The following is an 18,404-nucleotide window of genomic DNA, read 5'->3' as shown; positions in this document are numbered from 1 at the left end:
TACACAGAAGACGCTTCCTCAGCTATGGAGAGATCAACAGCAATAACACGAACGTCAGAGGCAAGCATTACCGTTAATCTAGGTACGTTATCAAATTACCTCTCAAATTAATGATTTCCATTCGGTATTCCAACCTGCCTCGGCGAGACCGCCTCATTCGGGTCTTCGGACTTATTAGTTAAGAAAGGTAGGTCAGTAGTTTGACCAGACTCGAGCTTCAATCGAAGATCATGGTTGGAAACTTGACTAAAAACCATGACGCGTACAAGGAACTAAATGGAATGATGAATGCTATTTCTCGAGACTGTCCCTCGAGCCCGGGTATAATCACCAAGCCAATAAATATCCTTCAAGACAAATACATCTCAATATCCCCAACTCCAGCACCACCCTTAACGCGTCCAGTAGTATCCCATATCCCAACGCCTGCCTGCTTCACAAAACAAAATCCCATGCACCCAAAACCTCAAACCGGCTCCTCCGACGCCGCCGCCCTCCCCTTGAGAGCATACCCCTCCACAAACCCGTCCGGATCACACGCCCTCTCCAGACTAACCCTGTTCGCGGCAACCCACGCCCGCACCGCAGCCTGCGAGATACGCACCCTGCGCACCACCACCTGGTCTGCCGCCGCCGCCGCCTCAGGCACTGGCGGTGCAGGTGAAGCCGCTTCCGCCGCACCGCCGGTGTTAGGAGGAGGGGCGAGAGTAGTAGTAGTAGCGGTAGCGGCAGCGGCGGGAGCGAGTTCCTCCTTCTTCTGGTTGTCGGGGGCGGCGGTGGTCCTTGCTGCCGTGCGCGAGACGGGCGGCGGGCCCGTGCCGGCGTCCTCGGCCAGGCCCATCTCCCGCAGCACGCCCAGGCAGTCCTCGGGGGCGATCCACGTCGCCTGGCTGCAGGCCTCGACGTCGACGACGATTTCGGGGTCGCTCCGCGCCGCGGGTGCCTCCTCGTCGCCGTCGGCTGAGGCGGTGGTGGTGGTGGTGACGGTGGTGGTGTGCGGGGAGAGGGTGAGCAGCCAGCGGCAGATCTCGCCGGCCCAGAAGTGCTTGTACCCGCGCTTGCCGAGGTCGGAGATGGGCTTCTCGGGCCCGCCGAGCACGCCCTCGCGGCGCGAGATCTCGTACGAGATGCCCATCAGCAGCGAGCCCAGGCCCTTGCGCTGCCACGGCGGGAAGACGAGGATGCAGGCGAGGTTGTTGTTGTCCCAGGACATTTTCTCCTTGGAGAAAAAGCCGACGATCTGGCCGCGGTTGGTGCCGGTGTTATGTGGCGCCGTGATCTCGGGGTCCGTGGCGGTGGGGGCGGTGTGGGTGCTGGAGGGATGGGGGGGTGGTGGCGTGTGGACGAGGAGGAAGTATTTGAAGCCGGTGACGTCGAAGAAGACGGATTTGTTGTCGAGAAAGAGCTTGGCGAAGAGGGAGAGGTTCTGGCAGAAGAGCACGTCGTCCTCGCCGTCTACCTCCCGGATGCTCCACTCGCCCTCGTCCTGCACCACCTCTTGGACCATCCTCTGCCCGACACTGCCGCGCTTACCCCTTCCCTGCTTGGGAGCCGGGCCTGACGGCACCATAACCGTCCGCTTCCCTTTGGGATGCGTGTAGATTTTGTTGCCCGGTAGGTAGCCTTGCTGCTCGCACCAGCGGACGTGTTCCCACCATGTTACCAGCTCCTTGGAGTACTTGAAGCAGCGCGGACACACGTAGAGCCGGTTTAGCATGGGCGGGTGGCTGTCACGGTCCCGCCTCCCGTGGGCTGTTGTCCCATTTATGTCATCCTTGCTCTCCTGGTTTGAGAGCGAGGCAGCTAAGCTTCCGTTGCTTTTAGTTCCTTTGCCACTCTTGGTACTATTGCTTGAGACGCCACCGAGCAACTCTTTGCCGTAGTACGACGGGTACCAGGCCGGGAAGCAAATGTCGCCCAGCACAACCTTGTCGATGTTGCGATCCGGCCGTGCTGCGCTGTCGGTACCCCTCGCAGCATTGTTGGGTGTCCTGTTCGGATTTGAGGTCGAGTTCTGACCGGGCTGGGCGACCGAGGTCGCCATGATTATCGGCTTGTTGCGCCCCAGTGAAACGGATTGCGGATTGATAGGTGTGGACACACTCTGGTTGCGGCTCCGTCCTGTTGATGGACCAAACCGTGAGGGTGTCGTTGGTCGTTGTGTAATATCAGATGGTGCCATTGCAGTGGTTCGGGTGGGAGAAGAAATGGCTGGCGATTTAGCGAGATGGATGTTGGAGCGAGAAGGGCGGGCCGAGGCAGACATGTCCTGGATGACGCTATGCCGGGTCATACGCGTTGACGTCTTTGGCAGCTGTTGCGCTCGGACGGGTTGTTCGGTGAGCATGTGCACATGCATGTTTTCCTTCCCACGTGGGGAGAGGGAAGGTGGCGATATCTCGGTGGGATGGCTATTGGCGTCACCGTCGGCATGTTGTTGCTGCTGTTGTTTTTGTTGTTGTCTTCGCCGTCGCCGTCGTGGCTCTGGATCTTCGGGAACGGGGAGCGGGGGGATCGAGCTCTGTCGCGTCGCTCGGCGTGATGTTACTGGCGCGGAAACTGTCGCGACGGTGGTCTTAGTAGCGGCGGAGGGCTCGGGTCCCCCGCTAGGACGTTTCCTTTTGAGGTGGCCAGGCATGTGTGCGTGCGAGATGCGTCACTTGTACACACTATGTACAACTGCTCGTTGTTGTGTCGCACACGGGTCGAAAATGGGGGGGGGGGGGGGGTGGGTGGTGGTGAGCGATTCGGGACAGGGATCTGGGGGGTGTTTGGGGAATTGAGTATGCCAAGACGGATAAGGCAATGGACCCTTGTCTCGTGCCTGTCAACCTGGCTTCTGAGAGGTGGGTTTGCTGTCATCGAGTGGAGCTTCTCCCAAGGCAAATGTCCAAATTTGGATCTGAAAGTTGATGTTTCAAAACATTTTCAATGTTCCCACGACGAAGAGTCTCAAGGACACAACTGCTAGTGCTATTGCGGTCACAGCTGCTTAGTACTTTTGCTACGATGAGTGGCTACTAGGTTCAATGCTCAGAGTGCGATTCCCTGCCTTGCGACAGGCTGAGAGATCTCGAACCTTGGTTAGTCTGGTATGTCGTCGCCTCTTTTTCTTCTTTCTTTTTTCTTTTTCCCCCGTCAACCTTGGCTCTTTTTGTGACAGCGACTGACTTGTACTTTCTGTTAGCGGTTAAATTCTGCGGTTCATAGTCTTCGCTGGAAATCAACGGATCACGATGGCGGCAGGCCGACGACCGAGACCCGACCCGGACAACCGGGGCAGCCACCCTTCCACAACCAATCCGCCCCGGTGATGGGGAAGACCGGGAAGATACGAGACTCCATCGATACCAACCAGAACCATGTGTCCCCATCTTCAGAAGGAGACCCATTCGATATATTATCACAAACAGCAGAGGGGACCGAGAGACCCTCGCGAAAGGCACCGGTGGCTTCGCTGTCCGGGGTATCCGAGGAATTAAGAGCCGGACAACGCGTCGACATGTTTAAAATCCGTCCGTTGGCGCCGAACCATGGGCATGAGATGGCAGCGACCCAAATGGCGGGTGATCGAAGGTCAGAACCTAACCCGCCAGAATTTCTCCACCGGCCAACGGATCCGGCCAAATTGAAAGCGCTACCGACAGGTTTTGACGACATGACAGAGCGGGAGCAACAGGAGGAGCTATGGGTAGTGCAGGCAGAAGAGCGGCTCGGCCGGGAGTGGGAGTTGGAAGATCCTGGCAAGCATTCGCCCTACACCCACGACTATCCGCCCTATTCACCGAGCAAAGTGATTGGGATGTTGCACCGCTGGCGCAACTGGGCGTGGACTTCACAGCAATGGCGACTCGCGCGCGCTATTGCCGCCAATCGGAGCCTGCGTTTTCCGGTGCTCACAGCCCAGGCTTTTCTTCGCCGGCATGTGCTCCTAGCTCGCCAACGCGGCGTGGAACTTAAAATCGAGCGTTATCTAGGCAGCACGGAAGAGTGGAAGGCCCGGCTGGCAGACCTCGAAAACCAAACGGGTATTTCCGAGGCCGACATCAAACAGTGGCTCTGGATCCTCTCCCCGAGCAGTGGAGATGTACAAATTCAGAGATTCCTCAAGAGCAGGTGCCGCAAACCCATATTCCTCCTCCAGCTACTCCTAGCCAGGGACAGGAAAATCCAAGAGCCGGCCACCTTCCTAGGGCTGCTCAAGTACTTGAGGGAGAACTACGTCTTGGCAGACCGGCCGCAAGACGAGCTGGACCACCCAACGTACAAAGGCCAAGGGCGAGCTGTGACGTGGTGGCATTATATAGTCTTCCTCTATCGCCTTGTTTGGCATTGCCGGGAAGGGTGGCCAGCGGCGATGCCCTTGTTAGCACGTCTTACGGCTGACTACATCGGCACGATGCGCCTCGACAGTAAAGCACGGGCAATGACAGGCTATCAAGCTCGGTCCCTTGTCTTGAACAAAGCGCTTCAATACTTCTCCTGGGCGGCACGCGTCCGCCCCATCGACCACATGGAGCACAACTGGGCGGCGCAGCGCCACCTGTTACGGCTCGCAGCAACAACCGAGCCGCCGCTTGTCATGGACCAAAACGGCTACCGCGCCGTTAGGACCGTCCTAATCGGCTTGAACAAGACCAAGGGCGAGGCGAAGAACGCGGATCGCACCGCCAGGACGTGGCCGCCGTACCGGCGGACCTTGGACGGGATAGACGAGCGACGGAACCCCGAAGATGATTTGAGTAGGAGCGCCAAGGCGGGCTTGCTAGTACGGGCCGCGGGTTATAGCGACGACGTTGTCGATCGAGCCCTGAGTGCGCTTGGTGGGTCAACGTTTGGTGAAGCACCCACAATCCAGACCAGAAGCATTCCTCCACCTTTTTTCTCCGGCCGACTAGCCAGCCAAAATATCTACTCCGAGTGGGCTGCGCAGCTGAGGGCAACGAGAAATCCTAGGGAGGCCTGGATAGTGTTTGAACACCCACCAGAGCCGGGTATTCGGCCGACTGCCCAGATCTACGGGGAGATGTTCGAGAGGCTCTACGCCCGGCCAGCCACAGGATCATCCGCGGTCCGGCCGGGAGACGTCAAGGAGGTGTTTCCGGTGGATAACGGCAGCCTCAGCGAGTTTGAGATTGCGAGACTCACCCCGCCGAGCCCGGAGGAGCTGTATGGTCACATGTTGCAGCAGGATAAGCTTCAGCCGACCGGCTTCTGCCTTGCGGTGCTCATCCGAAACTCGTCATCAATAAAGACGGCGCTGCGATACCTGGAGGACAGTCCGTATAAGCCCTATATCGACATGCTCAGGGCGCCCACGTCACAGGCGAGTACTGAAAGCACGCAAGCACTCGCCAAACTCCCGCACATCATTCTCAACGCTTGGATCACCATGCTCTGCCGCATACACACCAGAGTACGAACGGTGGAAAGCACCGTGTCCCATCACATCAAGGAACGGGCGGCCGCAGGCTCGACGTCGGCCGACGGACACAGCCACCGGTCGCTAGAAACGTCCCGGGCCGAGTCGATCCCCGAGGCCATCGCGGTCGCGTCCATGTACCAGGCGCGCAACGCCAAAGCGGCACAGCGCGACCGGCTGCCGTGGCACACCATCATGCAGGCGCTGGCCGGGCGCAAGGTCCTGTACAGCCAGATGGGCGCCGAGTTCAACGCGCTGGAGACGCTCGAGACCTTTCTGAAGGTCTACGAGCGGACGACGGCGGCCAAGGGCATCGACCCGGTCGCCTTCGAGGCGCTCTGCCTCGTGATCCGCAAGACGCTGAGGCTGACGACGTTTGAAAAGGCCGAGGGCGGCTCGATGGTCCCGCGCCCGTACATGTCGGGCGCCGCCGCGATTCAGACGCTGCTTTTCCGCGCGCACCGCCGGGCGGTGGACGCGTTTGCCGCGCTCACCAGCCCCCTCCCCGCCGAGCGGGGGGATGATGATGATGGTGGTGGATCCGAAAAAGCTGCTGTTGATGCGGAGGGCGACGCGGAAGAAGTGGAAGAAGCGGATGACGATGGGGTGACGCCGGGGATGCTCCGGTACAACGTCGTCGGGCGCCCCTTGCACAGGTACATGGCGGCGCTGGCGTGCTGCGGCGACGACGCCGAGATGGTGCGGGTCATGGACTGGCTCCTGGACGGGTGGGACCGCGGGTACATCCGCGAGGAGGCCAAGACGCTGCACAACCTCGACTACCACTACACGATGCGCACCATCGCCTACTTTGCCGAGATGGGCAAGGAGCTGGTCGAGCCGGCCGAGATGGACCGGCTCCGCGGCCGGCTCGAGAACATGCGCTGGGACAAGGGCTGTACCTGGTTCTGGCCCCAGGAGGGCTGGCAGGAGGAGGCCCAGGTTCAAGCGCTCCCGGAGCTAGAGACGGACTTGGTGGTCGCTGGCCGCTGGCCGCGGTTGAGGCATATGGTCAAGGTTGGGGGCCTCCGTTCTCCGGCTCGGGGTCGGGTCTCGTCGAAGCTGGGGGATCAGGCCCAGCAGCAGGAGGATGAGGAGCAATGGGGAGATGAGCGACAGCCCAAGGCATGAGATTATGGGCAGTGTAGCAGTGATGTACAATAGTTAATTCACTTGTATATACCTAACTACGAAATATTCCTTTGTCTGTGTAACAAGCTTTCGTAATTCACGGCTGTGAACTTCTTGCTGCTTACTTCTCTCTTTCTGCGGGGGCTAACAAAAAAAAGTGGAAGAGAAGAAAGAGGGCGAGGTTTTGGGTTCAATGCTGAGGAGATCAGTTTTCCGGCCGAGGTACCTACCTTAACTGTGCCCAGGAAGGAAGCGACCACCCAAGTTTCATGGGTCCATCAATGGGGTTCAAGAGGGTTCCCGTTCCTGCACATTCTCCTCGCAACCATTGGCCAATTCAATTCTGTGGCCCATTATTTCTCCCCCCTGTCCCTGCCACAAGTGAACTCGCGCGTCACAATCCGCGTTCTCAATGCTCAGCACGCGCCTCGTTGAGAGGGACATTGAGTTCCGAGTCCTTCCCATTGTTTCTTTGTCCATTTGTGCACCTATCCAGCGCCATCCACCGCTGGGAATCCGGGGGACAATTCCTCGGTACTCGGGTTAGGCTGCATTGTTGGCATTGTTGCCGCTTATTACTTCTTTTTTTTTTCCCCTCGTGTCAAGTGTTTTTTGCTGGTTGCTGGGGATGGGAAACAGTGTACATTCTTTTTCTATTTTCTCACGCACGGCTTCTTCCATTTTATATTTTTCTATTCTGCGAGATATTGTGCATATTCTTTGGCCCGCCACCATTCACAGTTTTATAGTACATATCATTGGTACCTTTAGCACCATGCTTATCCTGTTATAAATTATCCTCACTTTGTTTACTTGCGAGAAGGCGCATCGCTCTCATGTTGGCGGTGGGTTTGTTACCGCTTTCCAGTCTCCCACCTTCAGCTTTACCTTCACCGACCCATCTATCCTCTCTACATCTATCCATACACTTAAACGACAGTCCTGCAACAAAACGTCTTACCCATACCGCCCAACCACCAGCTCCTTCCGATCGGAGCCGATGAGTGTACCGACAGTGTGGCCTATCGAGGGCCTACTAGATGCCAACCTCACCCCACAGCTAAACGGTCAAGAGGGAGAGGAAGCTTCCGAGGAGCTGGACTCTTACAACCCCCCGCCAGACTTCGACTCCCAGTCATTGTCTGGGGCTCCAGACCAACTTCGCAGTGGAGTAACCCCGGCTCGGGGGCCGGATGGGGACCACCCCCCGCAACAGGAGGAGAACCTGGGGTTCCCGAAGTCAGCGAATACCTCGTCCTCGGCCTTCACTTCTGACGATGGGTTTCTCTCGGACACGCCGGTGGAGTTTGACATCCACCAAAGCAAGAGTATTCAAGTCGAACTGCCGAGCTCGACACTAGTCCATCCGAAGTCACGCCACCAGGGCTACATCCCGCGGTTTCCACAAACCAAGGAGAGAGATGCTGTCTCCGCCCTTCTCGAGGCTGCGGGGGCCCAAGGCCAGGAAGAATTTGTTGAGTTTGAGCTCGATGATTTCAGTTTTTACGTCAACTCGGCGGTTTACCCTTTTGAGATGCGCCCGCTACAGCATTTATCGACGAGGATGGGTCACGACCGTTTTTATTTTGACGGGGTTCTCAGCATCGGTGGTTGCCGGCACTACGTGGAGAAGGTCGAGGTTTCCGAATTGCCCATCGGCAACTATGGAACAGCCCACACTACGACCCAGGGCCAGATCTGGGTGCGATCGGGCTTGAACTCTAGGAGGGAGGTTTATTACCGCCTCGGTAAGCCCGCAGCCGAATACGCCAGGTTCCACATTCCGTTCTTGTGGGTGGTGGACTTGGCGAAGCACGTCGTGGACTTCTCCGCCGCAATGATCAGCCAAGGCCGTCAAGTTCGCATCCGTTCGTTCGAGACTCACTTCATACAGTGGGTGCATAAAACACATGGCCGGTCAGCGGAAATCGACCTCTGGCGTCGGCGACACCCGAGCGACGACTATCGCACATCGGCCACTGCAAACATCGATTTCATCTGGAAGGAGCTGAACGGTGTGCTAGGGCCTAGGAAGGCCCGGTCGTTACCGTTGGTCCGAGAAGCGATATACTTCAACGAGTATAAGCAGACAATCTCCCCCCCAGTCAAGTCTATCATCCAGGGCAACGAGGAGGCACCCCCGACAATCGTGACCCAGTACGTCAAGGACTGCTTCGGGCATATGGTGATCGGGAAAATACTTAAGGTGATCAAAAATGCGACTCCGGGACTTGGGGGTCAATCGCAACGACCATTGAATGGCGGTGCTGGGAAGCCCAAGGTCTGCCCTGACAGACTCATATCAAGCAAGCGGAGCCGCACCAGCAAAGCGTGCTTCCTCCCGCTCCAAGTTATTGACCGTGTCAAAGTCGGAGACACGATTTCGACCCCCCGGGACGAAGTCACCACAGGTACCAAGTGGCGGAACATGGCATCTAAGGGAGCCGCAGAGAATGACAGGTGGTTCGGCCTCGTCCAAAGGGTTCATACAGGGGGTGACGGGTCACGTAGCTTTGACGTGACCTGGTTTTACCGGCCGGTCGAGACCCCTTGCTGCATGATGCAGTACCCCTGGCCGGACGAGCTGTTCCTGTCCGATCACTGCACATGCGAGGAAGGCCACCAATCCCGGGTCAAGGACCACGAGATTCTCGGTGTTCACGAAATCGATTGGTTCGGGAGCCCAGATGAGAGCAAAGGGGAATTCTTCGTCCGGCAAACATACATCATCGAGAGCCGTCGCTGGGTGACGCTCAAGGACACCCATATGGCATGCTTGCATGGCCGTGAGAAACCTCGATTCAAGCCCGGTGACACTGTGCTCGCGGCACTCTCTAAATCGCAAACTTACGCCGAGCCGTACGAGGTCGTTAAAGTCTTTAGGCAAGGCGATAACATGTTCGTACGGCTGCGGAGGTTGCTACGCCGGGGCCAGGTCGACTCGAAAGCCGGTGCCGCCCCGAATGAGCTGGTCTATACCGATCAGCTTGTGGTAACCAAGCCAGAGAGAGTGATCGGGAAATGCACCGTTCGCTTCTTCAGGCCGGAGGAGTCAATACCGACCCCATACGACAGGAAAGGAACAGGTAACCTCTTCTACATCACGCACCGTTTCGAAACCGCGGATGATGGTAAAGACAGATGTATCCCGCTCGGCGAGTTTCCAACCTCCTTGCGGCAAGGCTTCGATCCCGCACAGCAAGCCTTCCGAAAGCTCAGGGGCATGGATCTGTTTTGCGGGAGCGGCAACTTTGGTCGGGGGCTTGAGGATGGTGGAGCGGTCGAGATGAAGTGGGCGAACGACATCTGGGACCGGGCCATCCATACGTACATGGCGAACAGCCCGGATTCAAATTCGGCGAAGCCGTTCCTGGGCTCGGTCGACGACCTCCTCCAGCTTGCCCTCGAGGGGAAGTATACCGACAACGTCCCCCGTCCAGGCGACGTCGATTTCATCTCGGCCGGCAGTCCTTGTCCGGGCTTCTCGCTCCTCACCCAAGATAAGACGACCCTGGCGCAAATCAAAAACCAGTCCCTAGTGGCGTCGTTTGCGTCGCTTGTCGATTTTTACCGCCCCAAATACGGCATCCTCGAGAACGTGCCAACGATCGTCCAAGCACGGCACAACCGTTCCGAGGACGTGCTCTCGCAGCTCTTTTGCGCCATCGTGGGGATGGGCTACCAAGCCCAGCTCATCCTCGGCGACGCCTGGTCACACGGCGCACCGCAATGCCGGCAACGCGTCTTCCTCTACTTCGCAGCCCCCGGCCTGCGCCTCCCTGACGCCCCGCTGCTCTCTCACTCCCACTATCCGGGGGTTAAACCCCGCAACCTCGGCGAGATGTGCAACGAGGAGCCGTTCGTCAGCCGCTCCTTCCAGCCCGCCGCCTTCAAGTTCACCAGCGCGGCCGAGGCCACCGCCGACCTGCCCCTCATCGGCGACGGCAAGCCCGAACCCGCGACCGCCTTCCCCGACCACCGCGTGTGCGGGAGCATGACGACCAAGCTCCGCTACCAGATCGCCGCCATCCCGATCCGCCCGTATGGTATGTCCTTCTCGACGGCCTGGTACGGCCGGACGGCCGGAAACACCCGCAACGGAGGCCGCCACGGCGGCGTCGGCGACGGCGTCGTGATGACCCCCGCGGAACGCGAGCGCTTCCCCGCCGCCGGCGTCCGCGTCTCGCCCATCTCCAACGGCTGGCGCCGCCTGCGGCCCCACGACGTCCTGCAGACCGTCACCACCCGCTGCCAGCCCACCGACGCCCGCGCCGCCACGTGCCTGCACTGGGCCGACCCCCGCCCGCTCACCGTCCTGGAGATCCGCCGCGCCCAGGGGTTCCCCGACCACGAGGTCTTGTTGGGCACCATGGCGGACCAGTGGAAGCTCGTTGGGAACAGTGTGGCCAGGCAGATGGCGCTGGCGCTGGGTTTACGGCTGCGCGAGGCATGGGTTGGTGGGATGGGGGAGGTGGGCAGTGCTGGTGGTAGGGAGGGGAGGAGTGGCAGTGAGAGCGCCAGTGTGAGTGTGGGCGTGAGCGTGGCTGGTAGTGTGGCTGGCTTTTCCTCCTCTGCGAGCGAGGAGGGGTCGCGTGGTGTGGGGAGGAATGGACGCCGTCCCCGTCACCGTCACAGTACGCCGCGCGAGATTGTTGACCTCACCGCGGCCGTTAAGGAGGAGCATGCAGCGGGACGGTCTATCTACGGGCGCGGTGGCGCCGACGATGTCATCGACCTCACCGCGGACTCGGACGGGAGTGGGCAAACTACTGGCACCCACCGGCATAACACCACATTCCACGATGCTATCGACCTTACCACTGCCTCGCGGTCGGCATCGAGCACCCCGAGTGGTACGGGTAGAGCCGTGAGGAGCGCGCCGGCGTCTGCCATGGCGGAGCTAGGAAAGGCCGGCGGGATGAGGAAGCGGCTTTTATCACTAGCACTGGGTCTGGACCCAGAGATACGGCCACGCAAAGTTATCCGGTTGGAGAGTGGGGCCTCAACTCCGATCCCCCAACCCGAGCCCGAGTCCGATTTGGGGTCGGGGCTGGCATTAGAAAACGATATCGATGAATCCTGGATGCACACGTCAGAAGTTGGACCGGTGGCCCCACCTGATCCTGCCACGGAGGAGGAAGAAGCTGTTGAGCCAGTGAGGACCGGGCCGACCATTGTTCGGTTGTTGACGCCGGAAGAGGGGTCGGAGAGCGACGAGCTGGACTGGGATCGCGAGCTAAATTAGGCTGGTTGAGGGGTTTGTTTCAGGCATACACAGATGGAGGAGGTGCATAGCATACTACATGATACCCGCGTTGCATTGCATCGCTCGCAGAGGGTAGACTGGGGCAAGGAGTTCTCATGAGAAGGATGGAGCTGGGGTTTCGAGGTGCATGTGCATGCGTCGGTGGAATAGAATACTTGCAGCGTTTTGAAACAGAATTGAGTAATCATTTACATGCTCATTAATTTTAATATTGTTTCCATCCATGATTGCAGTATTATTGGCGAGGTGTCTGGTTTGGGAGACGGAAGAGATGGATGCCAGAGGCCGCAAAGGGGTCGACGTTTGTGTAAGTTCAGGACCCAAACTCAAGGAATGGCCGAGTGGTCGAAGGCGCGAGGTCTGGGGTGCTTAGGTAATCGTTTTGATAAGATAAGGTGCCGACAGACATGGGGCTCGGGCTCTTCCTCTGGAGTTATTCGTATTCTCGCCTGCATTGCACAGTACCAGTACCTTACCAGCCGGGAGGACACTCCCAGTCGTTGGCTAAGGACCCCCCCAACAGTTCTCCGGATTTTTGAAGTAAAAAGCTCCAGAAAGGGAAGGAAGCTTTGTGAGTTCCCAAAAACAAACGGAGCGAGTCGGTCCAGACCTTCACATGGCCCATGCTTCTTGCCTGTTTCAGCGTTTGGTGGGGGGTTCCATCGATTGGCTGTGGTTCCCCAGCCCTGCAACTGAGCTCCCATCACTGCCCAATCAAGAACCGCCCGCGCTTGTTTCGTCGACTCCCCAGAAACACCACCAAAATGCTAGGCTAAAATGTTCCCGCAAGAACGGCGCTTACACATGGCATTCTCGCCCAAAAAGCCGGGGCTCGGCCGAGAGCATCCATTTGGCATGGCGGCTTCTCAAACTCACCCAGGTTGCTGCGAGGTAATTGGATGACGATGAACGCGACCATAGCGGCCGCAGAGCCCCCGTCATCTCGCATGCTCAAGAAGCACACCACTGTCACCACACCATCCTCCATTCCACCTCGCCGAGCTCTAGTGCCCAGCCACGGTCACTGCTGGCCGTTAGACTTACCGCGCCGCGTCGGTGGCCTGACGCGCTGGCACCCGAGAGAATGGCTCGAAGCTACCTTGGCTTATTGCCTCGCTGTTCCAGACGGGGACCAGGGCGCAATGTGAAGAAGAGGAGTCATTTGTTGTGAATGGGTCACCGTGACCCGTCTTTTTCTCTCGTTAGGTGTCCCTTTCACCTGTTTTGTTTCTTACTTCATCTCCCTTCCAGATCCGTTGTCGTCATTCTCTCGTTCCCCATTGTTTCTATTCCTATTCCTGGCCCGTTTGTGGTTGCCATCCTCGGCCATCATTGTCCCTTTGTCTCCCAACTGTGGTTGTTCCGAGCTGGACTCTGTGATACCGCCAGTTGCCAAAGGAACAGGTCGCCTTCTAATCATCTTCCATACAACCAGCCCACAAGTTTGCTTTGATACCCTAGACCAATCACCTATTTCACTTGTATTCTCTTCTAAGGCAGGCCCTTCACAGCAGTCTTGACTGCTTTCCCCTGTTCGATTTTCACCAAGACACCATATTCAAATTCAGCAAAAATGCGTACGACAACACTAATATTACACGCCCTGTCGCTCATCGCCGCCGTTGAGGCAGGCCCTCTTCGGAACCGGCCATGGCGCCGGACGCAGGGAGGCAGGATACGAAGGCAAGCAGGGCCAGCTTTTGGGGACAACTCGACGGCAACAACCACTGCCGACACTGCTTCTCCTCTGCCAACGGTGGAGGGTTCTGACATCCCGGGTCTGTCAGGGACGCCGTTGCTGTCATCGTTGACTTCCAGCATATCGAGCATAGAGAGCTCCACATTTGCTACCTCGACATTACTGGCGAGTCCAGTATCCTCCGACCAAGTGAGCTCACTCTCGGCCAGCTCCGAGGACCCAGACTCGACCGGGACAGGAGGCGTCCCACCCTTTAACTCGCCGACCTCAACATTCACCAACACCGAGACCGCCGACGCCCTCAGTTCGACCAGCGTGTCTTCAAGCGCAACCGGATCGCCGCCTCTTCACAGCGCCATCACCTTTCCCCTTGTGGTAGCGCCCACCGCTCGACCCGTGGTGACCCCCATCAGCGATGTTTCGTCATCCCTTTCGTCGTCGACTTCGGTAGAGAGTTCCAGCCTGTCAGCCACCGAGAGCTCCTCCACCTCGACGGCTTCAACGATTGAGAGCTCGGTTATTCCTTCTGTGCCAATATTGGGTACCGGGCCAGGCTTGGCCTCGTCAACTTCCGGCTTCTTTTCGAACTCGACGGCCACATTAACCACTCCCGGCTCTGCCCCGTCCACCGGATTGCCCGTCACGACTGGCCTTTCTTCTAGCTTTTCCTCTGCCAGGCCCACCGTTACAGGCACGCCTAACTCCAACCTCCCGACGGTTATTGAGAACCCCCCAGCGACGACCACCACTGTTTCTCCCGATGTGTACCAGAGCAACATTGAGGAGGCGCGGGGATACAACAGCATTTTTGCCACTCTGACCGAGCAGTCGGCGTGCAAGCTGGGCCAGGCGGCGTGCGTTGCTGGAGGATTCGCGACCTGCGCCGACGGCGCCTGGAAGATTGTCCGTTGCCGGGATGCCAACAGTGCCTGCATTGCTATGCCTATGGACACAACCGACGGCGCAATTCTAGGCTGCACCGATATTGCTGTGGCCAAGCAGGTTCTCGGCACCGTTCCGGACGCTCTGCTGCCGGGATCGTCGACCGAATCATCCTCCACCGGCAGCTCGACCGGCCGCAGGACGAGGACGGCCATCGTCACTGTCACCAGTGGTATCGGGACAGTCACCGTGACAGTCGACCCCACCCCGACCTCAGAATCTTCGATTCTCTCTTCCACCTCCCCTTCGCTGTCGCCGTCCTCCTCAGAAATCACCTCAACAGTCTCAGAGGTCAGCTCGACGGTAGGCCCGACAACCACCAGCTCAGAAACGAGCTTCGAAACTCGATCTCCCTCCGAATCTCCCTCAGAATCCCCCTCTGAGTCGCCCTCCGAAACACTCGTCATTAGGCCCATCACCCGCACCGCCCTCATTACCATGCCCACCGGCACAGCAACTCTCACCCTGACAATCGACCCGGGCGCCACCCCCCCAGCCTCGCCGTCCCAGTCGTCATCCGAGTCTGAGTCTGAGTCCGCCGAGCCCACCGACACGCCGACTTCGAAAGAATTCCCCTTCCTCCCCCCCGGCACCGCCACCATCCCCCCCCTCATCTTCACGCCGGTGCTGCCCCGCCCCACCACGCTCTCGACGTCGACCACGACCCAGGAGACCCTCCGCGTCATCCCCATCATGGACACCACCACCACCGCCATTGCCACCCCCACCACTCTCACCACCTCCACCATCAGCAGCAGCAGTATCAGCACTAGCAGCAGCAGCAGCAGCACAACTGAGGACGAAACCACGGCCACTGAAACGGCCACTGAAAGCGCGACCGCGACGACGTCGCCCGGCCTGGCCAACGGCGCGGCCGACGGCACGGGGTCGGTGACCGTGACGCAGCAAGTGACGGTGACGGAGAAGGAGACGATCAAGGAGACGGTGACTGCCACTGTGACCATGGGGAATGTGGTGATTGTTTGAGGGGGTTCTCTCTCGTGTGCGTGTTTACTCTGATTTGTTCTGTTTTATGGGGAAGGGGATGGAGCTTAAAAAATGGACTGTGGTGTGAGAAGATTATGCCTCGGCCGATGCTGCGCTTTATAGTCGTTAGTCGTTATTTCTTTTGTTGTTGACAGCGTGATGCGTATGGCGGCGGCGTTTTGGAAACCAAGCGTCCGAGACGCCTGGTTGGATTAGTTAGGGGTTCGTTTTATCATAGTTACTATACTCGTCGAGGTCACTCCTTGCGTTAATAAACAGCCATGAACTGATGACCAACCTCCCGGTGTTGACATAATACGTGGTGTGGTTTCCTCGACCCCGGCTTCGACCACGAAACCGGGTTGAGAATAACAAGCCGCACCAAAATGAACAGATGAACGGCGTCCTTCGTGATATATATACCATTATTATATTTACTCCCGCCAGATACTCCAAGACTATATACCTAGATCTGTATATCATCCCATGCCCTTCCCCGAAAGAAACCGTGCCATGCCACGGGCCATGCTGGTGCAATGCTGCTCTATACCGAAGCCCGTATACATGGCATGCAATCGTCAGCGTCGTCAGTGTCATCCCGGACCCAGCGCAACTGTCGCCGGTATATGGAACTAGCCCCAACCACCACCGGTATATAGGACAGTCCCAACTCTCGCCGGTATATAGAAACCTCCCCAGCCACCACCGGGGTATATAGGACCCATCCCAACTGCGTCGAGTATATAAGCCCCCTCCGCCCCCCTAAACATCACCGGTATATAGGACGTCCAACCCCCATCCACCCATTCACCGCCTCCTCCTGAACCGACTGTTGTGTCCCGGCCCGCCTTTGGACCCCGCGTTCCGCAGCTTGAGGCGCTTGAAGTTGGCGTGCGCCGTCGCCTTGACCTTGCGCACCGCCCTCTTGACGACGCCCTCGCCCTTGGGCTCGGCGCCGCTCTTGGCCTTCTTGTCGTTGGCGGCGGGCGCTTTCGGCTTCTTTGCCTTGGCCTTGACGTGTCCGTCCTCCTGCTCATCCGAGTCGGAAGCAACGAAGTCGGCTTCCGACGCGGAGTCAAAGTCTGAGAGGCGCAGGTTGTCGGCGTCCCCGCCTGCCGTGGTGGTGGTGGGTTTGGAAGCGTTGAATTGTGTTTCAGGGACTAGGTCGATGTCTTCCTCCTCTTCTTCGCCGCCGGGTTCACCCCCGGTCTGGGCGGGCCGCCTGGCGCGGGTCGGCCGCATGTTGACGAGGCGGGTGCTGCGCTTCTGGCCGCGTTTCTTGAACTGGCGGAGAGGCTGTTTTTGCTTCTCTTCGTCCAGGCTGTCGTAGAGAGCCTCCTCGTCGAAGCCGGAAAGCAAGCCTCCGGGTGCCTCCCCAGCCGTCTCGTCCCCTTGTTGTGTTGCCTTGCCAGGCGGGTCACGGCCCAATTGAGGTGGCGCTTGACTGTCCCCAACCTCGACCTCTTCCGCCACAGCTTTCTTCCCCATCCCAGCGCCGCCGGCGCCAGCACCACCACCCTCCCTCGGCATTTCCATCTCCATCTCCATCTCCCTCAAGACATCCTCCTCCTCCCCAAACGCCTCATCCTCCATCTTCCTCAGCCCCGCAACAACGCTGCTCAAACTGCGCCCAAGACCTCCCAGCTTGCGTGGCAGCCTCAGCGGGCCAACCCTCCCCCACCCCCCATCCCCATCCTTATCCTCGTCCCCATCCTCCCCGTCTTGCCCCGCCCCACCACCACCACCGCGCTCATCCTGCTCATCCACGCGCGCCAGCCCAGCAGTGCCTGCCGCGGTGCCCATAGAGACGGCGCGGCGCCGCAGGAAGGAGGGCGTGGAGCTGGTGGGGGTTGCGGCAGTGGTGTTGTTGGGTCTTGCTTTGGAGATGCGGTGGGTGGAGGGGGTCTTGAAGGGCGTGATGGTGGTGTTGTTTTCCTTGCCACCGTCCTCATCGGTGACACTACCCCTGCTACCGCGGCGGCGGCGGCGGTGGGGTGTCGTGGTGGAGGTGGAGGGCTGGAAGAGGCGTTGGGCGGTGGTGCGTTTGGACTGTGGTGTGGTGGCGGTGAAGCGGGCGGTTGTTGGGGTGGTTGTGATTGTTCTTGACGTTGTTGTTGTGGTTGTGGGGAGGAGGTTTGTTGTGCGTTGCTTGCTGGGGGTTGCTGCAATAGGGAGGGTGTTGGCTTTTGTGGCAGCTGAGCTGGACCGCGAGGGGGTGCGGCCGAGGAGGTCGAAGATGCCGAGAACGCGGCCGTCTCTTTGTGGTGTTGGGCTGATGGATGTTGGGACAGCGGCTAGGGGGGTGGAAGATGTCCGGTTTGAGGACGGGGTGCCAACGTGGGCTGCGGAAGGGGTGAGAGTAACGGCGGGCATGTCCTCAGGGTGGGAATGGTGGGCATTTTGTAGTGTCTGGTCAGGCTTAGACCTCTTGGAGGGCGTTTGCGGAGGAAAGGCGGCATCGGACTGGGTCCGTTTGCGTTGCTGCTGGTGCTGCTGGTGCCCGCGGGTGGCTTCGACGGGACCCGACGGGGGGGGCGGGATCTTGCCTGCGAGTATGTCCCGAATCTTATTGTACTGTTTGTATTTCTGGACTATTGTCCCCGACTGGTCAGCTGGGGCGCGTAAAGCAACAAACGCAGCAACGGGTACGCACCAATGTCGGGATTGTGTTTGATGTCTTCGCGGCCCGGCTTCTTTCCCGCGTGTGCAACCGCCCAGTCCCCTTCCCATTGCTTGAGATCAGCCCGCAATTGCAGGGATTGGTCTTCGTAGGCCATCCGGGCCTGGTCGTCCATCGTTTTGTGCGGCATCGGTTACTTGTGCTGTTTGTTGAGGATATGGTGACTTCAAAATCGAGTGAATTGGGAGCAACAAGTGCACTGGTCGAGGTACATGTACGGGCAGCTGCAGTTACCATACAGACTCCACGATACAGCGCCCTGAGCGCGTTGGACGCG

The 18,404-nt window shown here is 58.9% G+C and overlaps 4 protein-coding genes across 4 annotated transcripts; 2 read left to right on the top strand and 2 right to left on the bottom strand.

The window, feature by feature from the left end:
* Positions 1-101: 101 nt before the first annotated feature.
* Positions 102-2,722, bottom strand: B0H64DRAFT_411766 (acyl-CoA N-acyltransferase). Its single transcript, XM_062804877.1, has one exon. The coding sequence runs from the start codon at positions 2,636-2,638 to the stop codon at positions 467-469; it is 2,172 nt and encodes a 723-aa protein (XP_062654156.1). The 5' UTR covers positions 2,639-2,722; the 3' UTR covers positions 102-466.
* A 180-nt stretch (positions 2,723-2,902) lies between these two features.
* On the top strand, positions 2,903-12,011 carry B0H64DRAFT_368033 (uncharacterized protein). Its single transcript, XM_062801965.1, has 6 exons — positions 2,903-3,092; positions 3,188-5,416; positions 5,456-6,400; positions 7,794-8,568; positions 8,905-11,248; positions 11,312-12,011. Exons 1-6 carry the CDS (start codon positions 3,030-3,032, stop codon positions 11,796-11,798), a joined length of 6,843 nt encoding a protein of 2,280 aa, XP_062654155.1. The 5' UTR covers positions 2,903-3,029; the 3' UTR covers positions 11,799-12,011.
* Positions 12,012-13,053: 1,042 nt separating this feature from the next.
* On the top strand, positions 13,054-15,555 carry B0H64DRAFT_53311 (uncharacterized protein). Its single transcript, XM_062808391.1, has one exon. The coding sequence runs from the start codon at positions 13,393-13,395 to the stop codon at positions 15,445-15,447; it is 2,055 nt and encodes a 684-aa protein (XP_062654154.1). The 5' UTR covers positions 13,054-13,392; the 3' UTR covers positions 15,448-15,555.
* Positions 15,556-16,217: 662 nt separating this feature from the next.
* Positions 16,218-18,363, bottom strand: B0H64DRAFT_478949 (DNA replication/checkpoint protein). The gene is made up of 2 exons (XM_062808271.1): positions 18,101-18,363; positions 16,218-18,038 (listed from the first exon to the last, which is right to left on the bottom strand). Exons 1-2 carry the CDS (start codon positions 18,255-18,257, stop codon positions 16,255-16,257), a joined length of 1,941 nt encoding a protein of 646 aa, XP_062654153.1. The 5' UTR covers positions 18,258-18,363; the 3' UTR covers positions 16,218-16,254.
* Between the last annotated feature and the right edge of the window lie 41 nt (positions 18,364-18,404).

The sequence above is a fragment of the Chaetomium fimeti genome (genome assembly GCF_033439085.1).
Source record: "Chaetomium fimeti strain CBS 168.71 chromosome Unknown B0H64scaffold_12, whole genome shotgun sequence".
NCBI classification, from domain to species: Eukaryota; Fungi; Ascomycota; class Sordariomycetes; order Sordariales; family Chaetomiaceae; genus Chaetomium; species Chaetomium fimeti.
Note: the sequence above shows the minus strand (reverse complement) of the source record. Positions and strands in the feature narration are given on the sequence as shown.

Coding starts and splice junctions, on each gene's coding strand:
- B0H64DRAFT_411766 (XM_062804877.1), bottom strand. CDS start 2,638: ATGCCTGGCCACCTCAAAAGGAAACGTCCTAGCGGGGGACCCGAGCCC.
- B0H64DRAFT_368033 (XM_062801965.1), top strand. CDS start 3,030: ATGCTCAGAGTGCGATTCCCTGCCTTGCGACAGGCTGAGAGATCTCGA. Junction 6,401..7,793: donor AGCTAGAGACGGACTTGGTG/GTCGCTGGCCGC, acceptor GGGTTCCCGAAG/TCAGCGAATACCTCGTCCTC. Junction 8,569..8,904: donor CATCTGGAAGGAGCTGAACG/GTGTGCTAGGGC, acceptor TCCCGCTCCAAG/TTATTGACCGTGTCAAAGTC.
- B0H64DRAFT_53311 (XM_062808391.1), top strand. CDS start 13,393: ATGCGTACGACAACACTAATATTACACGCCCTGTCGCTCATCGCCGCC.
- B0H64DRAFT_478949 (XM_062808271.1), bottom strand. CDS start 18,257: ATGCCGCACAAAACGATGGACGACCAGGCCCGGATGGCCTACGAAGAC. Junction 18,039..18,100: donor CAAACACAATCCCGACATTG/GTGCGTACCCGT, acceptor CGGGGACAATAG/TCCAGAAATACAAACAGTAC.